This window comes from Lonchura striata, chromosome 19, assembly GCF_046129695.1.
Source record: "Lonchura striata isolate bLonStr1 chromosome 19, bLonStr1.mat, whole genome shotgun sequence".
In the NCBI taxonomy this organism is placed as follows: domain Eukaryota; kingdom Metazoa; phylum Chordata; class Aves; order Passeriformes; family Estrildidae; genus Lonchura; species Lonchura striata.
In genome coordinates, this window is record NC_134621.1 from 4,044,596 (window position 1) to 4,071,101 (window position 26,506).

Here is a 26,506-nt window from a genome sequence, read left to right on the forward strand (position 1 = left end):
GCAGTGACACTTTGTATGAACCACATCATTTTTTCCATCACTTTCTCCCTCTGGTCAGTGCTTGTTGCGATTCGCCCTGGGGCTGGGAGCCAGCACTGGTCACCTTCCTTGTGCCTTTTTTTGGTTGAAGGCTCAAACCTCATCCCACTTGCTCTCCAGTGATGCCAGCACATCTGTCCTCATGGGAAAGGGTGGGGTCTTCACCCCCCTGCTGCTGTTGGAGCACAGGCTGTGTCCCTCGTGCTGGATGTCAGGCTTTGGTGACCCTCAGTGGTCAAGAGCTTTGGGAGGGGAGATGGTGAAAGTGGGGGATCTCTTCTTACCAACAGACCAGGTGGTCCTCCCTCCATGCCCTTTCCCAGCCTAAAGTGACAGCGTGCTGCCCCCAGGACCCTCCTTCCAGCCCAAAGCACAGCTCCTACCAAGCTCAGGCCACGCTTGTGGCTGCCAGCTCCCATCCCAAGTCACCCCCTGCTCCTGTGAGCAGCAGGGCATGTGCTCAGCCATCCCCCCACGCCAGCTGGGCACGTCACCACCTCTCACTTCCTTTTTCTGTCCCCAGCACAAAGCCACCACGTCCACCCTGGGTGTCCGAGGAGTGGGCTGAGGCTCCCTGGGGACCTGCAGCCCAGCTGTGCCCTGCAACGGGGCAGCTGGTGCCAGGGCTGCAGGGCAGGGAGCCCTGCTGCTGGTGGCAGAGCCCTCCGTGCCGGGGCTGGGGGGTGACAGGGACCTCAGGGGATCTGGAGGGCTTGTGGCAGGCTGTGTCTGCGTGGAGGCACTGTCTGGCCCCTTGCCACGCTGAGCACGCCAGCTCCAGAGGGCTTGGGCACCAGCAGCAGGCACAGGGCGAGCTGGAAAACACCTTCCCAGCACGGTCCTCTGGGGATTTCTCTGCCTGGCACGGGATAAGGCTCCTGGTGGCTCAGGATTTGTGCTCAGGGGGTGGCAAAGGAGCCTTGAGCCCTCAGGGGCTGCTGCCCTCCTCCCCCTCGCACTCAGTGCTGAGTGTGCCAAGGCACAGAGCCGTGACCAGCGCTGCTCCGGCCGGTGCCCGGGCTGTGCCAGCTCCCCTGGCACTGAGTCACCTCGGGAGAGGCCAGCCCAGCCCTCCACCCCGGCCTGGGCAGCTGCTGGGAAGCCAGACCAGGATTCTAAACGTGCTGCAAAGCTGCTTTGCTGGGAAGCACAGAGATATGAGGCTATCCGGGGTTTGATGGGAGCAGCTGGGGATGGGATTTTGGGATGGGGGTGTGATTGGAGCAATTGGGGATGGGATTTTGGCATGGGGATGTGAAGGAAGCAACTGGGGATGGGATTTTGGGATGGGGGTGTGATGGGAGCAATTGGGGATGGGATTTTGGGATGGGGGTGTGATGGGAGCAATTGGGGATGGGATTTTGGGATGGGGGTGTAAGAGTGGGGCTGTGTAAGAATTTGGCTCCCATTTCTATGCTTCAGGCTCTGCTGGTTCTTACCACTCAGAGCCATTTCCCAGAGCTGGAGGAGGATGAGGGTGCCCCAGGGATTCTCTGGCCACAGCGTGTTCCATTCCCAGCTCTCCAGAGCAGCTGCCATCTCGGGCTCACTGCTGGCTGCCCTGGGAGGAAAACAAACAGAGCCTCCAGCTCACCAATGGGATGGAAAGTTTTACTTGCTGGGGCTGGCACTCCCCCAGTTTAGCAGCTAGGAAATACCCAAGTGAGGCACTCATATTCCATGCCTGCTCCTCTGGGTGTCTTGCTTCCCAAGAGCCAGGAAAGCAGCAGCAGGGGAAAACTCCCTGCCTGCCCCATGCTCTTCCCTGCCATGTCGCATTGCTGGAAATGGGAGCTTTTCCTCCTCCTGCTGGCCTGTGCCAGTGGCTGATCCCTGTCCCTGGTGTCCAGCCACCTGCAGCCCTGTCCCCAAGGTCTCGGGGGCACTGAGCTCAGCTCTCCCTCTGCCAGGATGCTCCTGCAGCCCTTGCCTGCTTTCCCATGCGTGGTTTCTCATCACAGCCTCTCCCTGCAGGAGGAGTTTGGCCGTGTCCCGGGGCTCCCGTGCGTGAAGGACGGAGGCAGAGGAAGGCTGCCGTGGGTGTTTGCCATCACTGAGCAGGATCACTCTTATGAGGTGAGGAGACCTTCGTGGGGACCAGCACTAGCTGAGCCCCCAGGGGAAATTGGGGAGTTGATTGCTCCCAGCTTTGGTGCTGGAGAGGGAGCCCAGCACCCGTTTTAATGCAGGAGCAGAAGATTATCACTTGGCCCAGGAGCTGATGGAGGGCAACAATTCCCTCATGTGCTGCTGCCTCCAGGCTTCCCCCTCCCTGGGGAGCTGGTTCTGGACTGCTGCACCCCCATGAAGCTGATCCCTTGGGCCAGATTTTGCTTGTGGTGGGGTCTAAGGGGAGGGTTCAGGACTCCAAGAGCCAAGGGAGCTGCAAAAGTGTCCCTGTCCCTGACTCTTGCTTTGGGAATGGGCTGCCAATGGGATCCTGTTGCAGAAGGGGCTGGTGAGATCTCAGTCACTCATCTGGTTGCTCAAGTGATGTTGCCTAAGGAGTGCAGAGCTGGAGGAGTCTGGTGATTGGGATCTTGGGCAGGGAGAGGAACCAGGCCTGTGGATCAAGCTGGCATTTTGCAGCCAGTGACACCATTCTCATGGCTGTGGCTGTCCTGCAGGACAAGAGATGCTTATAAGACTTGTGTGAATCCCCTGGGCACTGGCACATGGTCAAACAGAAGAGGTCAGAGAGGCCTGTGCCTCCCTTTTGATTGCCCTCCTAGTCCCTAATAGGATCTGGGACTTGTTCTCTTGCACTCTGATGGAATTATTTTTCCTGCAAAGCAAGCCCTGCCTGGTAGAGCTGGCTGCAGGGGCCCTTGGGAAGGGATTTCTTAAGAATTAACCACGTCTTGGCTGTTAAGCTTCCCTCTCCTTGCACGTGGTGCCAGGGGGGATTCGGTCTCCCAGCCTCGTGTGTGCATGCACGTGCCAGAGGGGAATGTCCTGCATCTCCCCTTCATGGGGCACCCCAACACATGACAGGTCCACGTGGGAGCTGTGGGCATGTGGGGAAGTGGATCAGGTGTTTCCAGACCTTGTGAACCCCCTCTCTTCCCATCCTGTCCAGGCAAGAGGACCTCCTTGCAGACATCCCCTGCTTTCTCCTCTTGGCTCCCTTGCCAGACTGGGAGGGCTGGTGTTCCTGTGTGCTGCAGCTGTGTGCCATGGGCCTGGCCAGGGCTTCCTGGGATCCCCCATATTTCCAAGGCACATGGTCAGGCTCATCCAGGCTGGGTGTGAAACCTGGGTGTCGCACAAGCACATGCTGGGATGATGGGGATGCTCTGACCTGGTCACTGTTGCCATCCCTGCCCTACTCCCAGCAGGTGAAGGGATGGTGTTGGTGATCCCCAGGGGACTGGGTGTGAATGGTTAAAGTAAGCCTTCCAAATGTGGTTAACGTAAGCCTTCCAGTCCACCCAAACTCAGGGATGGAATGTGGCTTTTGGGGACAACAGCAGCTGGGTTCATGATGGCAAGGTCTCACCAGCACAGCCAGGGACACAGGGGGCTCAGTCTGGTGACATCCCACTGATGAGGCCCCATCTCCTACTAGGACCCAGCCTTCCCTCCTCACACACGAGCTCCTGGGGGAATACTTCTCCCCCTGTGGCTGACTCCCTGCACTCTGCCAAGATGTCAGCCGGGGACAAGAACGGGGGCAGCCGCTCCAGCAGCAGCCGCCTGCAGAGCAAGAAGCCGCCCAACCTCTCCATTGTCATCCCGCCCCGGGAGGCCGAGGAGGATGGTGCCCGCAAGGAGGTGAGCGGTGGGGCTGCGTCCATCCCACGGCGGGCTCGGGGGGCTGCCAGGTGCCAGCCTGTCCCTGATGCCCTGCTCTGCCTTCCAGCCCTCCAAGGTGCCCATCTACCGCAAGAGCAAGAGCCTGCAGGAGCCCCGCCCGGAGCGCCAGCCCGGCTTCCGCCGGCAGACGTCCCTGTCCCAGAGCATCCGCAAGTGAGGGCAGGCTGGGCTCCAGGGTCACTCAGAGGGGCCTGTGTCGGGACACTGTGGGCACTGGCAGAGGACTTGGCGTGGGGTTGGAGAGTTGTGTCTCGGAAAGGAGTGCAAAGAATCACTTTCCTCCACTTCCCTTTGACCCGTAGCCAGGTCAAAACTGCCCTGCTGCAGCCTGGGCTGAGACACCCCAAGCCCAACCGCCTGCCAGAGGGGATGGCTGGGTGGCAGGGTGGTAGGTGGTGTGGGGGACCAGCAGTGTGACAAGTGTGATGGGTGGTACATGGTGTGGGGGACCAGCGGTGTGACAGCCGTGCTGGGTGGCACATGGTGTGGGGGACCAGCAGTGTGACAGCCGTGCTGGGTGGCACATGGTGTGGGGGACCAGCGGTGTGACAGCCGTGCTGGGTGGCACATGGTGTGGGGGACCAGCAGTGTGACAAGTGTGATGGGTGGTACATGGTGTGGGGGACCAGCGGTGTGACAGCCGTGCCCACCCCGTGTCCAGGGGCACGGCGCAGTGGTTCGGCGTCAGCAGCGACTGGGAGGGGAAGCGGCAGCAGTGGCAGCGCAAGAGCCTGCAGCACTGCAGCATGAGGTACGGCAAGCTGAAGCCTGCCTATCGCGACATGGAGCTGCCCAGCCAGGAGGTGCCCTCCTTCCAAGCCACCGAGTCGCCCAAGCCCACCAAGATGCCCAAGGTAAGCTCGGGGCGAGGGGTGCCGCTGCCAGCCTTGCTCTGCCAGCGCTGACCCCTCTTCCCTCCCCCAGATCGTGGACCCGCTGGCCAGGGGTCGTCCCTTCCGCCATCCCGACGAGACCGACCGTCCCCACACGCCCCACCACGTCCTGCCCCCGCTCACCCCCGGCGTCGTCTCCTTGGCGTCCTTCAACAGCATCCGCTCGGGCTACGGCCGCCTGCCGCGCAGGAAGAGGGAGTCTGTGGCCCACATGAGCTTCAAGGCAGCTGCAGCCCTCCTCCGTGTGAGTTTGGGCAGGGTGAGGGGGATCATCCTCCTAAGCTGGGTCTCAGTTCTGTCCTTCACCCATCGTCTTTGTTTCTTGGCTGTTTGCTTTGCATGGAGACATTTGAGGGTGATAGTGTCCAATTTTCAGCAAAACTTCTACTTTTAAGTAGAGCTCAGGTTAAAAAAAAAAAACAATCTGAGAAATAAACAACTTTTGGGTTCCATTGCTGAGGGGCAACAAAACCTCTCCAGCAATTTCCATGGTTCTGAGGAGCCCTGGGCAAACCTTGGGGATGGGTTTGTGGGTATGAGACCAGATGAATTGGCACTTGTCATGCTGACTAACGTGGCCATGATCCATTGTGGATTCTGAGGAGCTAAAGGCAGCATCTTCTGCCAGTTCCTCCCCACATGAGCGTCTATGGTGGCTGATTGGGATTTAATCCTTGCCACTTGGCTTTGGAGAGGGAAGATCTGAGAAACCCTCAGTGCTGCAAAAATTGAGGGCTTCTGGTTGCTTACCTTCATTTGCTTGTGCTGCCAAAGGGGCGCTCTGTCCTGGAGCCACTGGCTCCCAAGAGAAGGAGCAAGAGGAGCTTCCTGTACCCCAGCTTCATGGACGAGGACATGGTGGATGCTGCTGATACCCTGGACTCGTCCTTCTTCAGTAAGGCAAGCAACTTTCCATGCTGGCTGCTGGAGCTGGGGCTGTCCCAGTGCCCTGCACAGGGGGTGGGTGTGGAGCTGGGCACTCACAAGGACCCCTGTGTTGGCACTCCACCCAGTAGTGACAGAGGCATGGTGGCTGCTGTGCCCCAGCCTTGGTGATGGCCCTTGGGCGTTGCCATCTGGGCGCATTTCACACCCTGTGATGGGCCATTAGTGGGATGTCACTGGGGATCACCCACTCCCTCTGGCCAGGGGGATACTCATCAGGGGGCTTCTGACCCATCACACACATCCAAGGACACGCATCCATCCCCTTTCAGATGGACATGCACGATGAGACGTACTCCATGCCCGATGACGTCTTTGAGTCACCTCCTCTATCAGCCACGTACTTGCGCATGCACCAGGTGGCAGAGGATGCCAGGGTGTCCCCTGAGGTGGAGCAGCCCACCCCGTGAGTACCAACCCTCAGTGGGTCTTGCCCCAAGGGCTGCCCAGGGCGGTGCCCCCAGCCACGAGCACCAGGCACTTCCATGATGATGGAGAACGGAGAGAGGAGGTGCTCAGAGCCTCATCTCAGGGCATCCTCAGGGCTCTGCCATGGGCTGTTTGTCAGCTGCTCCTTTCTGGCAGGGGTGATGTGTAGGGAACGCTGCGCTCCAGGACGGCTTTGATGAATGGAGACGAGATCTCTGCAGGCTGGTCTTAGGATATAACATTTATTAGGGATGGAGAAAGGTCTTGCTTGGAGCTGCCAGATGCAGCACGGGGCAGGGCCTGAGGGGATGGGGGAGAGGAGAGACAAGAGGATGCTCTAGGAGAGGGTGGAAGTTCCTAGAAGGGGGGAAGATCCAAGAGAGGAGAAGTTCCATATGGGCGTCTGGCCCCTCAGAGACCCCTTATCAGGGGGCTTCAAGGTGGGCTGGAACAAGACTTGGGCCAATGGGGTTACAGACACTTGATGTTTTAGGGGAGGGTTACAGGTGTGGGATGAACCGTACATTTTGGGGGTTGAGATGGAACAGTCATTTGACTTTTGGACTTATCTGTAGGTAAGGGTATTGTCCAGCCAGTAGCGGGGATTGTTTTCATCCTGGCTGTACTATCATAAATCTTTTGCCAGGCAATTCTATTTATCCATCCTTTCCAACAGTGATGGGCTTCTCTCTCGACAGGCGGGAGGGTGTCCGGCTGGCCTCGGTGTCGGGCAGCGCGGGCCCGGCGCCGCGGCGGGGCAGGCGCATCGCCTCCAAAGTGAAGCACTTCGCCTTCGACCGCAAGAAGCGCTACTACGGGCTGGGCGTGGTGGGCAAGTGGCTGAACAGGACCTACCGGCGCAGCCTGAGCAGCATCGTGCAGTCCCAGCTGGAGATCACCGACAGCCACCGGTGAGGGGCTCCGACGGCACGGGACACCCCGACTCGCATGTGTGCCCCGCTCAGTGCTTGGGGGTCAGGGTTTGGGGGACTGCAGAGTGCCTTTGCCCAGATATCTTTGACCAGTTTTGGGTCCTGTCCCCTCCAGGCCGTATTTCACATACTGGATCACCTTTGTGCACATTCTCATCACCCTGCTGGTCATCGGCACCTACGGCATTGCCCCCATTGGCTTCGCCCAGCACGTGACAACAGAGTTAGTAAGTTTAAGAGCCATCCTTTGGGAGGGACTGTAACCACCGGTGTCCCATGGTGCCATGCTCCCTGCAAGCACTGGGACACTGGGAGCCAGCATTTGAGAAGCTCTGTGAAATGGCCAGGGCAAGGGAACGAGCAGCACCGTGTTGCAGTAGAATATGTGGTGGGAGCAGAGGTGTTCCCCTCTCCTGCCTTGCTGGTGGAACCCAGCAGCCCTTCCCCTCGGATGAGGGGACTGCTCAGCCCCTTTTGAGTGGAGGGAGACAGAGGTGCACCCCCTCAGCACTCGTCCCTTCAGTGGGAGCTGACCCTGGCCTCTCGTGGCAGGTGCTGAGGAACAAGGGTGTCTACGAGAGTGTCAAGTACATCCAGCAGGAAAACTTCTGGATTGGACCCAGCTCGGTAAGGACCCTGCCAGACCTTTGGTCTCACGCTTTGCCCTCTGCTTCCCCTGCCTTGAGCTGAGGTGGTTCTCTGCAATGCTCCTCACGGGGGCAGAGCTTGACCTCCTGACTTCAGCCTGCCATCCTGGGCCCCCATCCCACTGGGACATGGGGCTTCACAGTGGCATGGTTCTGCCTTCCCTCCACTGGGATGACAGAGACCTTTGTCTATTGCCTGTGGAGACCCCCTGCCCTTGCTAAACTCTCCCTGGGGATGGCTGGAGCGAAGGGAGGTGCACAGACAAAGGATCCCCTTTACTGCCATCCCCCTGCCAGATCGACCTGATCCACCTGGGAGCCAAGTTCTCCCCCTGCATCCGGAAGGACCAGCAGGTGGAGCGGCTCATCCAGCGCGAGCGGGACCGGGAGCGGGGCTCCGGCTGCTGCGTGCAGAACGACAACTCAGGCTGCATCCAGACCCTGCCACAGGACTGCTCCGTGCGTGCCCCTGCCGTGGGAAGGGCTGGGGAAAGCAGGGGAAACCATCTCAGCCCTGCGCTGCACCAGGGCTGGATGCAGGTAGGGTCAGAGCCGTGCATTCCCTGCTGCATCCTCAGTCTCTCTGTGCTCCCTGCAGGAGACTCTGGCAACGTTCATCAAGTGGCCGGGCAGCAACGCGCCAGCCGTGGGCTCGGGGGAGAGGCGGACCTCGGGGGCTGTGTGTCACCAGGACCCCAGGTAGACACAGCAGCGGGGTGGAGGTGGCCTGGCTGTGCGTGGCACATGGCAGAAGGGGCTGCCTTTCCAGCTTGGATGCCTTGAATCCTCTTACCCGAGGGGATGGGAGGTTTTTGCACACTGGAGGAGAGTGATAAAGAAGAGGGAATCAGTGGGGAAACTGAGGCGAGGCCTGTCCTTAACACAGCAGGTTGTGTTGTGCTTGCCCCTGTCCTGCTGGGATGGGAACATCCATGGGCATGGGTGGGGTTGTCCAACAGGTCGGAGTTCTGTGTAGCTCAGCTGCAGAGCTGCTGTGGGGTGTTGTGGGGCACCCACTGGTGGGCAGGATCGAGGCAGGTCCCAGAGCTGCCTGTGCCTGAGGGGGTTACTGGTCTGTAGGGAGGATGTGTTGGGGGGACCCACCCAACTCACCCCACCCCTCCTGCTAGGACATGTGAGGAGCCTGCATCCAACCCACCCCATGTGTGGCCGGACGACATCACCAAGTGGCCGGTAAGAGCCCTGCTGCCACCATCAGCTGGTGGCCCCACGGTGGCAGTGGCAGTGAGCCCGGCAGGGGTCTGCAGGGACAGCCTGGGGCCAGACTGACCAGAGCTCCTTCCCCTCCTGCTTCTAGATCTGCACCTACGAGACCAAAACCAACCACACGGGCTTCGCCCACCTGGACTGCGAGATCAAGGGCAGGCCCTGCTGCATCGGCACCAAGGGCAGGTGGGCAAAGGGGGCACGGGCTTGGCTGCCCCCTCTGCACTCCTGCCTCGTGTTGTCCCATCAGTGTCCAGAGCTGTGCCTGGGGGGAGAGGGAGCTTACAGAGCCTTGGGGGGTGGGAAGCACAGTGGCAGCAGGCTGGGAGCAGAGGGGGATGCTCAGGGGTGTCCTGAGTGTGCCCTGCCCCCAGTGAGCCCCCTCCTGCCCCCCGCCAGCTGCGAGATCACCACGCGGGAGTACTGCGACTTCATGCACGGCTACTTCCACGAGGAGGCAACGCTCTGCTCGCAGGTGAGCAGGGCCAGGGAGGCATGGCAGGGCACGTGGGATACCATGCTAGCAGCCGTGCTGTTGCCACAGGGCTTTACAGTGTCCTGGCTGGGATGGGTGTGAGCAGGAGCAATGCAAAGTGCCTTGCCCAGGCTCCTGCTGCTGTGCCCATCTTGCTGGTGTGGGGCAGGAAGCACCCTTACCAGCACCATGGCAATGTGGGTGCCTCACACCATCCAGAATCCCCTCACAGCTGCCACATGGCATCGTTGGCAACCCATCCTCTGCTCCCTGTGGCTCTGGGGACAAGCCTGCTGCCTTTGCAGGTGCACTGCCTGGATGAGGTCTGTGGGCTCCTGCCCTTCCTGAACCCGGAGGTCCCTGACCAGTTCTACCGCCTGTGGCTGTCCCTGTTCCTGCATGCCGGGTGAGCCACAGCCCCCATACCCCCAGGGGTGGGGGAGCTGGGCACTGGAGTGCCCACCGGGATGGGCTGGGAGAGAAGAGGGAAGGGCACTCCCAGACTGTGGTGACAAGTGCCTTCAGTGGGGGTGTTTTGTGAGCTGTTCCGTGCCCCGGGGCGCTGGGTGGGAGGGCTGGGCAGGGGTCTCTAACCCAGAGCCTCTCCCCCAGCATCATCCACTGCCTGGTGTCGGTGACGTTCCAGATGACGGTGCTGCGGGACCTGGAGAAGCTGGCAGGCTGGCATCGCATCTCCATCATCTTCATCCTCAGTGGCATCACGGGCAACCTGGCCAGCGCCATCTTCCTACCCTACCGAGCAGAGGTGAGGGTTTGGGGGTCTGTCCCAAGTCCTGTCAGCTCCCAGGGACCAAAGGATGCCTCTCTCCATCCCCATCCTGGGCAGAGGTTTGGGGAAGGGCTGAGCACAGATTCCCACCCCCTGGCAGGGTTTGCTGCAGGGAGAGGGGGAAGGGGTGTCCCTGCCCCACGTGCCGTGTGTGTCACATGTCACCCGTGTCCGTGAGCGTGCAGGGTCCCTGGGCAGGCAGATGGCTAATCTGCTGCCAGCCAAACCCTGCCAGGCTTTAAATGAGATCATGCCAAGGGCCCTAATCCCCACACAGGTGTGCCAGGATGGGGCCGTGGTTTGTGAGGGGCCGATGTTGCAGAGTCACAGAAAGTATCAGCTCTGCCAAAACAGCACCACCCTGCTCCCCTCCTCATCCTCCTGTGCCAGGGCTCCCACCCCTGAGCCCCACGCAGGATCCTGCACAGGGATGCAGGAGCCAAATGCATTTTGCCAGGGGAGGAGATGATCCCTGGGGGACATGGGCTGTGTCTGGGGTGACACAGAGTCCAGCCCTGACTTCCCCCACCCTGCAGGTGGGCCCTGCCGGCTCCCAGTTCGGCTTGCTGGCCTGCCTCTTCGTGGAGCTCTTCCAAAGCTGGCAAGTGCTGGAGAAACCCTGGAAAGCCTTCCTCAACCTCTTCGGCATCGTCCTCTTCCTCTTCATCTGTGGCCTATTGCCCTGGATCGACAACATCGCTCACCTCTTCGGCTTCCTCAGCGGGCTCCTGCTGTCCTTCGCCTTCCTGCCCTACATCACCTTCGGCACGGTGGACAAGTACCGCAAGCGGGCCATGATCATCGTGTCCCTGCTGGTCTTCGTGGGGCTCTTCGCCTCGCTGGTGGTGTGGCTCTACGTGTACCCCGTGAACTGGCGCTGGGTGGAGTACCTCACCTGCCTGCCCTTCACCAGCAAGTTCTGCGAGAAGTACGAGCTGGAGCAGGTCCTGCACTGACCCTGCCGGCAGGGACGGGGCCGGCACCGGCGATGTTTTCCACGGGGTGGATTCTCCCCAGCCTGTGGCAGATGGTGGTGGCTGCTCCAGGATGGGGCAGATCCTGGGCGTGGCTCCATGCTCAGGGATGGTGGGTTTGGGGTACCCCTTGCTCAACGCTGGGGGAGCAGGGCTGAGCCAACCCTGCCTTGAACCCCTTTGGGGCTCCCTCCTGATGCTGGGAAGTTGTAACTGGTTTGGGGACTGACTCTGGCTGCTGCCTGTGTGGGGAAGGGGCTGAAGGAAGTGGGATTTTGGTGTGTCCGTGGCCAGACTGGACTCCCAGTCCTGGGGTGAAATTGCTGAAGTCTCCAGCCTGTGTCTCTGCCTGCCTGGGGCCCTGTCCCACCTCGGTGCCCTGCAGCACTGCAGCTCATACTGTGAACACAACCCCCTTTTTGCAGGGGCACTTTTTTTATCCACAGCTCTTTAGGCCCAGGGTTTCCCCATTTTGGGCTCCCTCAAGTCTCTGTCATGGCTCCAAGATGTTCAGGGCTGAGCTTCAAAGATATTTTTCAGTCCTGTTCCCCGAGGTCCCCAAGGAGGCTTTTGCTTTCCCACCTGGCTCCTCACTGGGTGGAGAGGCGAGACTTGGGACAGAGGGCTTTTCCTTCCCTTATTTCAGTGAAATTCTGCTTTTGGAAGGGGAGGAGTGGCAAGGACTGTGTTTGTAGTGCCATGGTGGGAAGCAGACATAGAGAAAAACCCCCTGGGGGGCTCATGTGGCTGCTTCTGGAGCCCACAGACCTCTCAGGAAGGTCCCACCTTCTGCCTCGAGTCCCTCCTGTTTCCCCTTTCTCTTTTTCAAAGCGTGGAGACCCAGGCAGCCCTTCCTTCCTCCAGTGGTGCTGGTCAGGTGGAGAAGTGCAGGACGGGGCACTCACCTTCCCTCTTCCCTACCCAAGGCTGCACATTCCCACCTGCCCCAGCCTGGGCTGCTCTCCCCAGCAGCTCCTCGTCCTTCCCCCCAGCCATGGCACCAAGGCAGGTCCTTCCTGGGGTCCAGGTGACCCCTCTGGGCTGGTTTGGACCCAGGCTGGTGCCAGGCTGTCTCTCCCCTGAGATGTGTTGCTTTGGTGCTGGAGGCCTCAGTGCTTTTAAGTGGGGCTAGGTGGGAATGCCCCAGTTAGGGTGTCCTGGGATGGATTTTCAAGGGCTGAGAGCCTGGCTCACTCTCTACAGCCACTTGCTGAGTGAGCCCAGGATCATCTGCATCCCTCCCTGCATCCCTCCCTCCACCCTGGGCCGGTTTTCAGCCCCACTCTGTCCCTCCAGTTGCTGCTCCAGCCAAAGACAGACACCTCACCTCATTTGTCTCTTTTTGATACTTTTTTAAAAAGCTGTGGGATTCCCCCCCATCCTTAATAAATTTCTACCTGTATTTAATGAGATGCACAAGGTCTCTTCTCCATTCTTGGGCGTGGGGATGCAGCACTTTTGGGGGATTCTGGTTGTTCTGGTGATGGCTGGTGTGGCAGGGAGGGAGGACAAGTTTGGCTGGTGCCCTGATGGGCCACTCAAACTCTTCCCTAGGAGGAGACAGGGTTTGGAGGGTCTCTAGAAGGAGAAGCCAAACATTTGAATCCATGGAACCTCCTGATCCTGCCTGAGGGCAGAGTCACCCCTGCCTTTATCCCCCCCTTCACTGAATGACCTGAGGCTGGATTTGCCCCTTCTCCCCTGAGGCTGAGATGCCCCAAGGGGTCCTGGATTGCTGCCCTCAAACCAGCTGGTGCCCTCCCTCTGCCCATTGTGGTGAGGTCATGATGAAATCAGGGCAGGAACACACATGGGCTGTGTAGAAAATCACCACCACGTCTTTATTTGCTGCTTTCCAACAACCTGAGTTGTTTGCAGAAGGATTTTCCTGGTCTGGCTGTGGGTCTGGGACAGGGAGGACCATAATTTGGACTGGTTCCCTGGGGAGGCTCCTCAGTGTGCAGCTGAGGATGGCTGTGGGCTGGGAGTGTGCTCCAAGGGGGCTGGAAGGATGTCTGTGGGCAGGGGGTGTCTGCCATGGCCCCTGTCTGGTCTGGGGGCTGCTCAGGAGGACTGGGCCATGCTCTGCTCCTCTCGTGGTGGTGGTGATGGTGGAGGGGTGCCAGGCTGTGGCACATGTTTGCAGGGGCTCTGCTGGGTGTCTCAGCAAACCACGGTGGGTGGAAGTGTCCCCAAACCAGCAGAGCCCCCAGCTGTTCCCAGGGCAAAGCCTTTCCATCCCAGGGGGCTGGTGGCCCTGCAGCCCAGCCACACCTGCCAGCGCAGCCCAGGCTAAAGCTGAGCCCAAGATTTGAGCTCTGCTTTAGCACAGCCCAGGTAGCTTAGTTCTGCTTTAGCACAGCCCAGGCTAAAGCTGAGCCCGGGGAGCTGAGCTCTGCTTCAGCACAGCCCAGGCTAAAGCTGAGCCCAGGGAGTTGAGCTCTGCCTTAGCACAGCCCAGGTAGTTTAGCTCTGCTTCAGCACAGCCCGGGCTAAAGCTGAGCCGGGGGAGCTGATGCTTCCAGCAGGATCTGGCAGGAATTCCCGTGCCCAGCCCTGCAGGGATGGGATGGGGCCGGGCTGGTGTGGCTGGCGGGCAGATGTGGCAGAGGGAGCAGCTGCAGCCTCTCATCCCCCCGGGCAGCAGGGCAGGGGCTCAGCAGCCGCTGTTCCTGCGCATGAAGGCGTGTCCCCGCACCGGGTGCTGCATCTCCACGAAGGCCAGGTCGCCCACGGTCACGCCGCAGGGCCCCAGCGCCTGGAAGCCGCACTTCTGGTAGAAGGGCACGAGGAAAGGCTGGCACATGAGCAGGGCGCGGCGGGCGCAGGGCAGGCAGCGCAGGTGCTGCAGGTAGCGCCACATCAGGATGGAGCCCTTGCCCTGCTGGCGCACGGCGCGGTGCACGGCCAGCACGTGGATGTGCACGGCCGAGCCCTGCGGCTTGTGCAGGGTCAGTGCTGCCTGCAAGGGGGAAACGGCACTTGGCACCACCAGCGAGTCCCGTCCTGCTCCTTATTCCCACCCCAAAGGAGCAGGCTCCACATCCTCCCCATCCCTGTTCATCCCTCGCCCCCATCGTCCTCGGAGGGTTTTTAATTTTAAAATGAATGTTGAGGGGAATTGGTTGGCATATTTTTTAACTGCGTGGTTTGAATTAATTAATGAGAAAGTTCGTTTCTACCAGAGCAGCCCCGTAGCAGGTAGTTGTGGGAGATTTTGGGAGTAGCAGGGCCCCAGAGAGCTTTTTCTGGTCCCCAGGCTCTGGCAGGGCTGGTGCCCTGATGGGCCACTCAAACCCCTCCCTGGGAGGAGACAGGGTTTGGAGGGTCTCTAGCAGAAGGAGAACCAAAACACTTGGATTCATGGAAGCTCCTGATCCTGCCTGAGGGCAGAGTCACCCCTGCCTTTATCCCCCCTTCACTGAATGACCTGAGGCTGGATTTGCCCCTTCTCCCCTGAGGCTGAGGTGCCCCAAGGGGTCCTGGATTGCTGCCCTCAAACCAGCTGATGCCTCCCTGGTGGTGCACGAGGTGGGAAGGGCTGGGTCATACCTGGCTGAGCCTCTCCTGGTCCCAGAGGGAGCCGATGATGAATGCCACGAGCCTCCCTTCCTCAAACCAGCCGAGGGACAGCTCCGGGCACAGGTTCAGGAAGTGGCGGATCTCGTCCAGGTGCAGGGGACAGTCCCCAGAAACCGATATAAAGGCTGGAGAGGGGCAGTGGTGAACTCAGTGAGAGAGACAAAGCACACCTGACCCAGAAACACTCCCAGCACTGATGTAGGAGAGGCAAAGTGGGATGTGATGGGCAGAGATGGCATGTGTCCTGCTGCCTACTAGGGCTAAAGGAGTTCTGAGGGACACAGATGGTTCCAAGGAGCAGTTCTGCTTCTCCAGGAGCAGTTCCCCATGGCCCAGTGACCGGCTCCTAACTCTGCTGATTCCAGAGCTACAGCAGCAGGTGCTGAATGGAGCCCTCCCTCTCAGCATCTCCTGGCTGCCCCTGCCCTTGGAGAGGAGGGAGAAATAGGCTGGGTGAGGGAACCTATGGTGAAGGAAACAGGGAAAGGTTGCCAGGGTGGCACTTCAAAATGCCCCTGTGCAGCAGGAGGCAGAGCATGGTGTCCTTCCTCCCACTTCCCCTTTTCCTATCCTTCCACAGGGTTTTGGGAGAGCTGCTCCTCGCTCAGTTGGTCCTACTCAGCATCACCTCCCGGGGCGAGCTGGGGCCGTGGTTCTCCAGCTCATTAACCACAGTTCCTCCACCTCGTCGGGGTGGCCTGGCCACAAGCCGCGGCCACTGCATCCTTCCCACGAGGGCACCCGCAGGGGAATTCTCCTTTACAAGGAGCACAGGAGCCTGGAAGCAGGATGCCGAGGGGTGCAGCTGAGGGCACCGGGCAGGCTCCCCCGTCGCCCTTACCCTCGCGCTCGATCTCGAACACGCTGGCGGCGTCCCCGGGGCTGAGGCAGCGGAACTCGCTGGCGGGCAGCGTGTGCCGGCGCTGGCCCCCGGGCGAGCTGCGGGGCGAGCGCAGCTGGACCGGCTTCAGGAAGGGCAGGGCGCCGAGTGCCGACATCCTCCTCCTCCTCCTCCTCCTCCTCCTCCTCCTGCCTGGCTTCCCACCGCTCCCTCGGCTGGGCTCCCACAGCCTTTATTCCAGCCGAGCTCCTCCAGCGCTGTCAGCCAGTGGGAGTAGCTGTTGTTCGCAGACAGGATTAAGCGGCTTGCCCCCCTTTTCCTGTGGATGTTTGTGTTTGTATGGACAGCAAATATCCGCCCGCAGTGAGCCCAGCTGCCCGCGCTGTGAGCCGAGGGGCACAGGAGGCTGGCAGCGGCTGTGAGCTGAGCTAACCCCAGGGAGCAGGGGGACAAAGCACAGTGATCCGGTGGTGGGACAGAGCAGGGAGAGGGGCCAGAGCTGCCAGAGCTGGAGCAGGCGTGGGGCTGAGCATCCTGCCCAGCACTGACATGTCAGCAGCAGGCAGCGCGATGGGCAGGAGAACCCTGCAGCAAGTCCAGCTGCTGCCCTGGGGACAGGCAGGGTGGGATGTGCCCACAGGAAGGCAAGAGCTGTAAAAGAAGCATCTGTGTGGAAGTTCCCTGTGATGCTCTGGTGTTTCTGGAACAGCACAGCTGTCACAGAGGTCACAGAGGTGCCCTGACAGGGACACACACCAGGCAGCCAGAGCCACCTCCTCCAGAGCACAGGCTGACAGGATTTACCTCTTTCTCTGGCTCACTGAGCAGGTGAGTGTCACAGCTCAACCTCTGTTGGTTTCTCAGGTCATGTCCACCTCACAGAGTGGCTCCCTGGCAGGGCTGAGCAGGTGACTGAGGCTGAAAGCCTTGGCTGTCCTCCCTGGTGAGGTGGCCTCAGGCTTTGCCCCCCGCCCCAGCAGCTTGGGGTAGCATGATCCCACCAGACACCGGACACCATGACACTCCACCCTCAACACCTTCAACACAGGTTCCTCCAAGAGGGTCACCAGCACCCAAGGGCATCTGGCAGACCCATTCTGCACAGCCCAGACAAATCCCTTGACCTGGATCAGAGCCTGTAGCTTCAATCTGCCTCTGCTTTCACGTGTGAGTGAACTGAGTTAATAAACCCAGAGAGAACCACAAACTGAGTGAATAACTTCACCAAGCACACGCATTCTGCAGACAGAAATTGTGGGAATGGCTATCAGAGCCAACCATTCGACCATCCATCCAAACTCAGAGCAATATGCAAGCAATTTCCAGTGAAGACAGAGCAAAGCTGGGTCATTTTTGATTATTGTTTCAGAGGTGCTGGCTTTCCCTGCTAATTATAGGCTTGCCTCCAGCTAATAGGATTTATGGAAACAAAAGCATTACCAGCACAAACGTTGCACAGGGCACAACTGGCTCAAGCTGGGAATTTTCCATCCTGAAATGCCAAGGGCTGGATGCTTGAAATGCCAGTCTTATGCAGCCCGAGGTGAGACAGGGTGGTCAGGATTTATTTTCAATGAATCGCTGGTTTGGCTGTGGGTGTGTATCTAAGGGAGCAGATCCATCAGGGACAGAGGGTTTCCTTGGCAGAGGAATTATTTAGCATCCCCAGGGCTCATTCCAGCCACCAAGGACCGACAGAACTCATGCTGGGAATGGATGGTTCATGCTCCTGCAGGAGGAAAGTAAAGCAGGGTGAGCTGTCAGGGAGAGTGGGGTGCTGGGGGAGTGGGGGGTGGGTCTAATGTTTGTAGAGTTTATTATCAAATCTTCTGGAACTCCTCGTCCTACTAATTGGATTAGGGATTCATTTGCATGAATAAATCCCAGAGTAGGCAAGAGGGTAAGCTCAGGGGACCTTGAAAATGCAGTGGTGGTTTGATCCTGGGGGTGCTGAGTGCCTGGGGTGAGTTCTGGGGACGCTGCTGGATCAGGCTGGGATGGCTGTGCAGGTATGGCAGGGCAGAGAGGGCAGCTGAATATGGCAGGCAGGGCCAGAATTTCAGTTCCCATGGGAATTACAGAGCTGGACAGTGGAATCATAGAGTGGTTTGGGTTGGAAAGGACTGTTCAAGGTCATGCAGTTCAGGCCCCTGCAGGGAGAAGGGACACCTTCCACCTGCCCAGGTTCCTCAGGGCTGTTTGCTCTCCAGCAGGCACCGTTCAGTGCTCAGTGCCCAAGAGCAAGTCTTTATCCCAGAGCATGTGGAGGCTGGAAACAACTGAGTCACAGCAAGTCTCTACAGAGACATCCACAGAGCTGAAGGTTCAAAACCTTGTATTTAAGTGGCTGCTCCGATCCCGTTAGAGAAAACTGGGAAAGGGCAATCAGGTCCCTTCAGCTATTCTTAGAAATTGCCTGAGACCCCAACCAGCAACACCCTGGAGCAGTAGTCAGGGAAGGGGAAAGTTTGCTCCTTGCTTGTTTTCCTTGTATTTTTTCCCCTCCAGCACATTATTGCTGACAACCCAGGTTATGCAGCTGAAGGGTTGATATATTTGTTTGTTTTCTGGAAATGAACTTCTTGCTTTGCTTCTCAGCTCCCTGAAGAGTATAAGGTCTTCTGGGGAGGGGGGATACATAGAACCTGCAGAGCACAGAGGAACCAACAGCACTCCCTAACCCTGGAGAAACCAGGAGCCCTGCACAGCCACGGGGGTACCATGGGAATCATCAAACCTGCAAAAGTGAAACAAACTCTGCCCAGGTCCCAGAGTAAGTGAGAAACAACAATGAGGAAAATTCCCTCTCCGTGGCTTATCTGTCCTCTGATGCTCCAACAAAGCCTTCTGTATTTGTTCAAGTCACATATACCCCAGGCTGGGTTTTGTGCTGTGACTCCTTGCCAGACCTGCCTGAGATGAGCCCACTGTGTCTGTGTGTCATAGCACTGAACCAAGAGCTTGCTCTGTACATTTTTCCTGCCATTACTTGTGTTTGTGCACCAGAAATGAGAGCATCCCCACAGTACAGAGAGATGCTCACAGGCAAATAAACAGGCAGGTGCACAGAACCCCCCTGGCAATATCTTTTACTAAGTTATGAATTGTCTGCCTGGCTTTGGAGCTGGATTTTTAAAATTAGTTGACAGGACAGAGTTATTCACCCAGTCTTAAAATCAAATACTCTGTGTGAAAGAGCCCAGAGAACAGTGAGGGTTTCAGTGAGAAGAGTCCCTGCAGCTGGATTTTGGAAGCACGTGTTGGAAGTGTAGGGGTGAGACAGGAGCTGGGATGAGAGTCACACCCTGCCCTGTGCCAAAACCACTTCTCAGCAAGCCAAGCCTTGTATGCCAACCTCCCACCCTTCTGGGGAAATGGGACACAGGAGCAAGCCGCAGTGGCCAGGGGACCAGCAGCTGTCCCCAAGGCTGTCAGTGTCCCTGGGATGTGACAGGAATGTGGGTACTCACCAGCCAGGTCGCTGAGCCCTGCCCTCCTGCCTCCAGGGAGGATCCGGGTTTTTGCCTCCCCTCCTCTGTCTGCTGCATCCCTCACAGCCCCTGCTTATATAGATCTGTTATTTATGGAGCACGTGATGACATCCTAAGGAGTTTAGAACTCCGATGAAAGACAGGGAGAAGTGAGAGGCTTTAAGGTGTCAGGCCAGCAAAGGGATCACTATAGGGGTTTTTTGTTTCGTGTTTTTTTTGTTGGGTTTTTTTGGTTTTTTGTTTTGTTTTTTTTTTCCTGGTGTGACTGGCCACAGAGGGATAAAGCATTTAGCTGATTGCTCTGCTCTGTGGGCTGGGCAGGGACAGCAGGGGACTCAGCCAGGAAAGGGAGCACGGTCCTGTGCCTGCTCCTGACCTCTCCAGCAGCATCAGGAGCCCGTAGGAAGCCAAAGGCAGCCCTGCCCAGAGTGGATGAACTTTATTTGGGGATGGATGGGGAGGCTGCTGGTTGTGCCAGGCACGATCATGGCTTGGGCTTGAGCAGGGGGGAGTTTCTCAGCTGACTCCTTTTAGGACGGGGAGTCAGATCGCAGGTTTCTTGCCCAAGGAGTTTATTCCAAAATCCAAGCATCTCTCCCCCATGCAGCCCTCTGTCCCTGGGAGCTGTTACATAAGAAACTGGACAGGCAGAACCAGCAATGTTTGTCTCCATCAGAACACATGTAATAAAAGAGAGATTATCCCAGGCAGGAGCATGATATTGGCATCATAGTTATCATTGGGAACCAGATGCAATCCTGAAAGAAGCCTGGAGCAGGAGGCAGAGCTGGCTTTGCTCTGCTGGAGACATTTCCAGGGCAGCTCTGGACCTGCTTTAGCTTAGAGCTATGGGCAAAATTACCTAGAACTACACCCTTATCACTCTCTTTTAAATTTTTTCTTTGAATCGAAACAGAAATATGACCCAGCAGGTTTTTGCTCTTCAGAAATGGCATTTTGGAGCAAGTCCCAGCCATTAAAACAGCCCAGCCCAGCAGAGGTTGGCCCGTGGCTGGAATAGTCAATCAGGGATGCCGCATTCCAGCCTGTCTCTTCCTGCTCCCACACAGCTGCAGAGGGTCAACAACTCCATTAAATTAGAGCCACAGCAGTGTGCCTAGATTTGCATATTTAGAGCTCTCTCAGCATCTTCAAAGAGCCCCGAGCTGTCAGCGAGGCCCGGGGCTGGTCCCTCTGTTGGAGCACCCACTCAGGAAAAGAGCAATCCTCCCCGGGGAGGGTTTGCTGCGAGGGGCGACATGTGGGAGGCAGATGAATCACTGGTGGCCCCCCTGTCTGCCAGGGTTTGGGGATGAAGCCGTGCACACGCAGCTCAGGGGCTCCTCAGCTGCTCCGTGCCCCGTTATCCCGGATTAAGCTGCTTGTGGTGTCTGCAGCCCTGCCTTGGAGGCCGGGTCTGCCATCACGGCATTCAGAGGGCATCGGGATCCTTCCCTGCGTGACGCCCTTGGAGGGGTTTCTCTCTCAGACTCACGTAATTGTATAATTCCCAAGCTGGATGCTGTTTACATCCCTGTTTAGCAGCTTCCTCAGGACCCATGTTTCCAAGAAGATGCTTTTTTCCTGGCAGTGACCTAACAGCAGGGCTCTGCAGTTTGGCATTGCTGCAAGGTCAGCTATGGGCTCCGATTTCCCTTTCCCTCACCTCCTTTTTCACCACTCGTGCTGGTGCCTGTTGTTGCTGTAACTTCCCAGCAGGACGTGGCTCTTTGGACATGCTCTGTATTCTCAGCACTTGCCACATTTCCCACCTGCTGCTTCAATTCCCCAGTGCTCCATCTCAAGCTGCCAGGAGTGGTTTTAATTCACCAGCAGCTCCTGAGAAGCCAGCGTGCTTCCAGCCTTTCATCTGGAGCAGGACATTGTGGTTTAAGGAACCTGCCAGCTGCTGTTCTTTCAAAACAGCAATACAGAGCTCCTGTGGAGGGTGGCCAGCCCCAGCCCCATGCTCTGAACAGGCCCTGGAGGAGCTAATTCTGCTCTGTGCTCTCAAGTGTTTATATATATATATATATCTATAATATGAATAACATGCAAATATACATGTATATATCTTTCCTCTGGTATATTCCCTTTGGCCCATCAGTGGCAGGACTGATTCTCTCCACAGACACTCTCAGGGAGCTGGGGAAGGAATGAAGGGATGAAAGGATGCTACTTCACAGCTTTTTTGGGTTCTCAGTCATGGTTAGAGGAGCAGGCTTTGAACTCTGGCTTTGACCTGCAGTAGATTAACACGTGCCTCTGCAGGCCTGGTGTATCTCCCTGCACTTCCACCTTTGAGAAAGGAGAGCAAACAAGTCTGACAGATGGTTTCAGCCATGTCTGCTTGGCCATGGCAACCTGAGATGGGTGCCAGGACCCAGCCAGGACCTCTTTTGCCCCCTCCCCGGAGCACAGCACTGCTGCTGATTAACCTCCTCTCCTTTCTATGATCTGGGGTTTGTAACTAGGTCACGGCCACTCATGGCACACTCTCTGAAGGAAAGGGGGTCAGTGGGGGCTGCAGGAGCTTCTCTGGGAGGAGAGGGCTGGGCAGCTGGGAAGGAGCTCAGCAGTGGCAGCTCCACCCTCCAGACCCAGACCTCCAAGCAGTTTAGAGCCAGTCTGGCTTTGGGAAGAGGAGATTCCAGCAGCCTGGCAAGGCTTGGGGCATCCTGCCCTCCATCCAGCCCTGGCACACCGCTGCTCGGAGCCAGGGTGACCCCTGGAGATGGCTGGGGACCAGATTGCACCCACGGGGAAGAAAAGTCCTGGAGGGCAAGGCTGAGCCTGGACCAACCCCATTGGGGGAGTTCTGGTCTCAGTGAAAAGGGTGAGAGGAGGGAGAGGAGGAGGCTCATGCTCACATCGAGTTGTTCATGTACAAGGTGATGCTGCTCTGAGTTTTTTGTAGGAGACCCAGCAGTGTTTGGTCAGGACAGCACAACCAGAGAGGAAAGGGCTGGGTAATCACGATGGCTGCAGGATCAGGGAATGGCTTGAGGTGGAAGGGAACTCCCAGACCATCTCCTTCCCTGCCCACCCAGCCTCCAAAGGCTTACTGGGATCACAGAGACAGGATGAAGAATTGCCATATGCTGCAACACTTGCTCATATTTCTGTTCCCCGGTGTTAATGGGGACACAGGGACTCCTGCTGAGCTGTTTGTCTGCGTGATGCTGAAGACAAACCCCCAGCTCTCCCTGTGGCAGGCTCTGGAGGCATTCCCTGGGACACGAGCTGCTCTGAAAGACCTTTCCTGAAGGCACCGGCTCCTCCCAGCAGGGAAAGGACAGGGTCTCTGCGCCTCTGCGAAGCAGCAGAAGAGGGAAACGCCGTGAGGACTGGCCAAGGAGGGCTGCAGAGCGGAGCAGAGGGCTCGGAGCGCTCACCTGTAGCGGAGCCCGGCGGCAGCCGCGGGGCTCCGAGCGGAGCCGCTGCCCCGGGGGAGCCACGGGCCGGTGCCACCCGCTCCCCCCGCCACACCGGAGCCTCCGGGAGGCGACAGCCCACGAGGTGGCACCAGAGCCCCGCCGCAGCCCGGCACCGGCACCGAGAGGACGCCGCGGGATCCGGGAGCATCCGCCGGCCTCGCGTACCTGGTACCCTGCGGGCATCCCCCGTGGGCATCCCGGCGCCCAGCGGGCATTCCAGTCCCTGTGGACATCCCAGAGCCTGGCACACATCCCCGACACCCAGCAGACATCCTGGTACCCTGCTGGCGTCCTTACACCTGCCACACCTCTTTGTATCCTGTGGGTATCACCTGGCAGGCCCCCCCAGCACCCTCTGGGCACCCCAGCACCTGGCCCTTAATCCCTGAGCAAAAAGGCCCTGGGAGAGAACCGAGGAGGAAGGACAGGGCTTGCTTTTCACCAGTATCTCTACAGGGAGATAAAGGGCATCCCGGGTGTCCCAGCACCTGCTGGGCATCTTGGCACCCTCTGGGTATTCTGGCACCCTCTGGGAACTCTGACACACCCTCCGGGCAGCAGTATCTCAGCAGGGAGACGCTGGTGATCTAACCTAAGTGCCATAAGGTGGTTAGATCACAGGGACAGCTTGGTTCCAGGGAGGATGTTCTCCTGCAGAGTAAAGGCCGTCCCTTCCCAAAACAGCCTTACCAGCAAGAATTGTCCCTAAACAGGCAGCGAGGCTGCTTGGCATGTGTCACTTTGCAAAAGTCCTGCGTGTTTTGCTGGGTGATGTGGACTTGCAGAGGTGCCTCAGTAGACATCTGAATAGTGATGTTAAATAGGAGAGGCTCATTTTGACACCCAGGCACTGTAAAATCTGCGGGCTGTCAATATTGTGACAGCCAAGGCCCTGGGCTGTTGTGTCCTAAAAAAGCAATCAGTCCTCCTTCAGTGCCACTTCCTGAGGGAAGCATATCAGAGCTCCAGCAGGGATCAGAGTGCAAAAACACACCCGGCTCGACTCCTGCTAACGAGCAAACAGCCCTTACTTGTCCCCATTATAATCCCCCTGCCGTCAGCCCGGTCAGGGGTATAATGTGATTGTTTTCATGGCTATTTGTGGCTACCTGAAACCCCACCACTGCTCTTCAGCACATAATAGCCCTGAAGAGGGACAGTTTCCATCTCCACATATGATTGTGCCCATTACTGTATCTATATTTTATTAGTGGCTGTTGCAATGTACATTAAGGAGATGTACATTTATCGCTGTGCTGGATAAAGCTCAGCTTTGAAACCTCGAGAAGACATGGCATCAGATTAAATGAATCAAAGGGCACCTTCTGCCTTTCTCAAAGGCCTGATTCTGCTCCCACAAAGGCACAATTCTCCCTGGCTACAGAGGGAGAGGAGTTGCTACCTTGTCCACAGCTCCAAGTGGCTGGATGAACGCCCTGGGGAAATGTGTCATACTCCCCCCTCCAGCACAACAATGGTCAGAGGGTGAAATCCTCATGCCAGAGACACTCATGCTCTAGAAGTTCTGAATGCTGCCTATCAACTCTACAGCTTGTCCTAAGAGGTCAGGGCACGTGGATGTAGGTCTGTGTTCCCAGGAGCACATCCCTAGAAACCGCTGTAAATCCACAGTGGCACTGAGTGGGTATTTAAACTGCCTTTCCCTGTGGGGCATGATGCTTTTTAGCCACCCAATGGTCCCTTTTAGCTCCATTCTGTTTCTTATCCCTGGGGTTGAAGCCAAAAATGCTCCAGCAAGGAATCACATTAAAACACTGCCTTTCTCATTAACAGGATGCTGTGGGGAGAGATTAAATGCTGGGGTGGAGGCTGGCTTGGCCTGGGAGCAGGCAGGGGCTAGAGGGCTTCACTGCCTGCAGCTCCCTGATTTGGAGGCAGGACAGGGTTAGTTTGTACTTCTCCATCCCTCCAAGCATCCTGCTGCCCTGCCACCCACACCCAGGGGCAGTGAGGAGCTGGGCAGAGCTCCCAGTGCACCCATCACCCACACACTGCCTGCCCAGCATCGTCTCAGCTGCTTCCCAGAGCTTTAGGGCCATTTGCAAGATTGGAAAATCCCAATCTTGAAGAGAGGGTTCCAGAATGTAGGAGGTGAGCACAGGCCACCTTTATCCTGGTTGTTTTTCCTAAATGGAGAAACCTTGGAAGGTGAACTGAAAGCCAGTTGGTTGATCCAGCCAAGGCAGAGCAGTCTGAGGGAGAGAACAAGAGAGAAAACACTGCTCTGCTGCTCCTGGAGTGTTTGCTGCAAGAGAACAAATTAGGCTGAGGATTTCAGGCATTTTTGTGATATTCAAGCCAGTGCTGCACAGGCAGGAAGGTCCAGGAAGAGAAGAGGCAGAATGTGTTGTGCTAAAAGATAGGCAGTGAAGGCTATTTTGGATTCCTTTAGTCCTTTGCCTGCCAGAGCAGCAGGACCTGCTCAAAAAAACTTCTCTGTTTACAAAATCTCTGCAGACAGAGGGGGAAAAGCCTTAGAGTCAATGAAGCCAAATATTCTGCTCATTTGCATACACTAATGAGGGCTTCTAGGAGCCATGAAAAGCAAGGCCAGGCTTTGATGTCAGCTGGAGAACAGCTCCCAGCATCGAGCAGTGCCAGGGTGGACCCCCACCTGTGCCCAGGCTGAGGGGTCTGCAAACAGCACAGCCCCCATCAGTGGGGAGGGGAGGTGATGCAGGGCAGCCCACAGTGACTGAGAACTCGGGGAGGATGAGGTGCAGTGTCCCCCCACCACTGGGGCTCAGGGACAATGCACTGCAGCCCCCCCCCATCTCCAGGGACCAGGGGATGATGCAGCTCAGCATCCTCCATCCCTGGGGACGATGCAATGCAGCCTCCCCTCCCAATCCCTGGGGTTCATGGGATGATGCAGTGCAGCCCCCCATGCCCAGGGACCAGAGAACGATGCAGTGCAGCCCTCCACATCCCTGGGGATGATGATGCAGACCCCCCCCCATCCTTGAGGATGATGCAGAGCAGCCCCACACCACTGTGGGTCAGAGGAGGATGCACTGCAGCCCCCATCCCTGGGGGCGATGATACAGTCCCCCCCATCCTTGGGGATGAAGACGCAGTCCCCCCATCCTTGGGGATGAAGATGCAGTCTCCCCCATCCTTGGGGATGAAGATGCAGTCTCCCCCATCCTTGGGGATGAAGATGCAGCCCCTCCAATCCCTGAGGGCGATGATGCCGTCCCCCCATCCCTGGAGATGATGCAGAGCAGCTCCACACCCCTGTGGGTCAGAGAACGATGCACTGCAGCCCCCCATCCCCGGAGGCGATGCTGCAATCCCCCCATCCCCGGGGGCGATGCTGCAAACCCCCCATCCCCGGGGCCGGCGATGCAATCCCCCCATCCCCGGGGGCGATGCTGCAATCCCCCCATCCCCGGGGCCGGCGATGCAATCCCCCCATCCCCGGGGGCGATGCTGCAATCCCCCCATCCCCGGGGCCGGCGATGCAAACCCCCCATCCCCGGGGCCGGCGATGCAATCCCCCCATCCCCGGGGGCGATGCTGCAATTCCCCCATCCCCGGGGGCGATGCTGCAAACCCCCCATCCCCGGGGCGATGCTGCAATCCCCCCATCCCCGGGGGCGATGCTGCAATTCCCCCATCCCCGGGGCGATGCTGCAATCCCCCCATCCCCGGGGCCGGCGATGCAATCCCCCCATCCCCGGGGGCGATGCTGCAAACCCCCCATCCCCGGGGCGATGCTGCAATTCCCCCATCCCCGGGGGCGATGCTGCAAACCCCCCATCCCCGGGGGCGATGCTGCAAACCCCCCATCCCCGGGGCCGGTGATGCAATCCCCCCATCCCCGGGGCCGGTGATGCAATCCCCCCATCCCCGGGGCCGGTGATGCAAACCCCCCCATCCCCGGGGCCGGTGATGCAATCCCCCCATCCCCGGGGGCGGTGATGCAATCCCCGTTCCCGGGATCAGCAGACGAAGCCGCCCCCGC

The 26,506-nt window shown here is 58.3% G+C and overlaps 2 protein-coding genes across 4 annotated transcripts; one reads left to right on the top strand and one right to left on the bottom strand.

The window, feature by feature from the left end:
• Positions 1 to 3,633: 3,633 nt before the first annotated feature.
• On the top strand, positions 3,634 to 11,244 carry RHBDF2 (rhomboid 5 homolog 2). 3 transcript variants are annotated; one of them, XM_021541648.2, is made up of 17 exons: positions 3,634 to 3,813; positions 3,902 to 4,008; positions 4,517 to 4,709; positions 4,780 to 4,992; positions 5,523 to 5,648; positions 5,966 to 6,099; positions 6,821 to 7,033; positions 7,170 to 7,281; positions 7,607 to 7,681; positions 7,999 to 8,160; positions 8,300 to 8,400; positions 8,832 to 8,895; positions 9,020 to 9,114; positions 9,328 to 9,403; positions 9,709 to 9,809; positions 10,016 to 10,169; positions 10,730 to 11,244. In XM_021541648.2, the coding sequence occupies exons 1-17, from the start codon at positions 3,688 to 3,690 to the stop codon at positions 11,147 to 11,149; spliced, it is 2,472 nt and encodes an 823-aa protein (XP_021397323.2). In that variant the 5' UTR covers positions 3,634 to 3,687; the 3' UTR covers positions 11,150 to 11,244. The 3 variants fall into 3 exon arrangements, with proteins under 3 accessions (XP_021397323.2, XP_021397326.2, XP_021397324.2); XM_021541651.2 differs by having other exon boundaries at positions 3,634 to 3,799; positions 3,864 to 4,008; positions 5,966 to 6,082; positions 6,828 to 7,033; XM_021541649.2 differs by having other exon boundaries at positions 3,634 to 3,797; positions 3,856 to 4,008; positions 5,966 to 6,082; positions 6,828 to 7,033.
• A 2,579-nt stretch (positions 11,245 to 13,823) lies between these two features.
• On the bottom strand, positions 13,824 to 15,747 carry AANAT (aralkylamine N-acetyltransferase). The gene is made up of 3 exons (XM_021541647.2): positions 15,591 to 15,747; positions 14,720 to 14,874; positions 13,824 to 14,129 (listed from the first exon to the last, which is right to left on the bottom strand). The coding sequence occupies exons 1-3, from the start codon at positions 15,745 to 15,747 to the stop codon at positions 13,824 to 13,826; spliced, it is 618 nt and encodes a 205-aa protein (XP_021397322.1).
• Positions 15,748 to 26,506: the final 10,759 nt, after the last annotated feature.

Bases quoted from the DNA above. Each gene is read 5' to 3' on its own strand.
- RHBDF2 (XM_021541649.2), top strand. From the start codon at position 3,688: ATGTCAGCCGGGGACAAGAACGGGGGCAGCCGCTCCAGCAGCAGCCGC. The intron at 8,401-8,831 runs GTAGACACAGCA...CCCTCCTGCTAG, and splicing joins GTGTGTCACCAGGACCCCAG to GACATGTGAGGAGCCTGCAT. The intron at 10,170-10,729 runs GTGAGGGTTTGG...CCCACCCTGCAG, and splicing joins TCCTACCCTACCGAGCAGAG to GTGGGCCCTGCCGGCTCCCA.
- AANAT (XM_021541647.2), bottom strand. From the start codon at position 15,747: ATGTCGGCACTCGGCGCCCTGCCCTTCCTGAAGCCGGTCCAGCTGCGC. The intron at 14,875-15,590 runs GTAAGGGCGACG...GCCCCTCTCCAG, and splicing joins GTTCGAGATCGAGCGCGAGG to CCTTTATATCGGTTTCTGGG. The intron at 14,130-14,719 runs GTATGACCCAGC...TCCCCCTTGCAG, and splicing joins ACCAGGAGAGGCTCAGCCAG to GCAGCACTGACCCTGCACAA.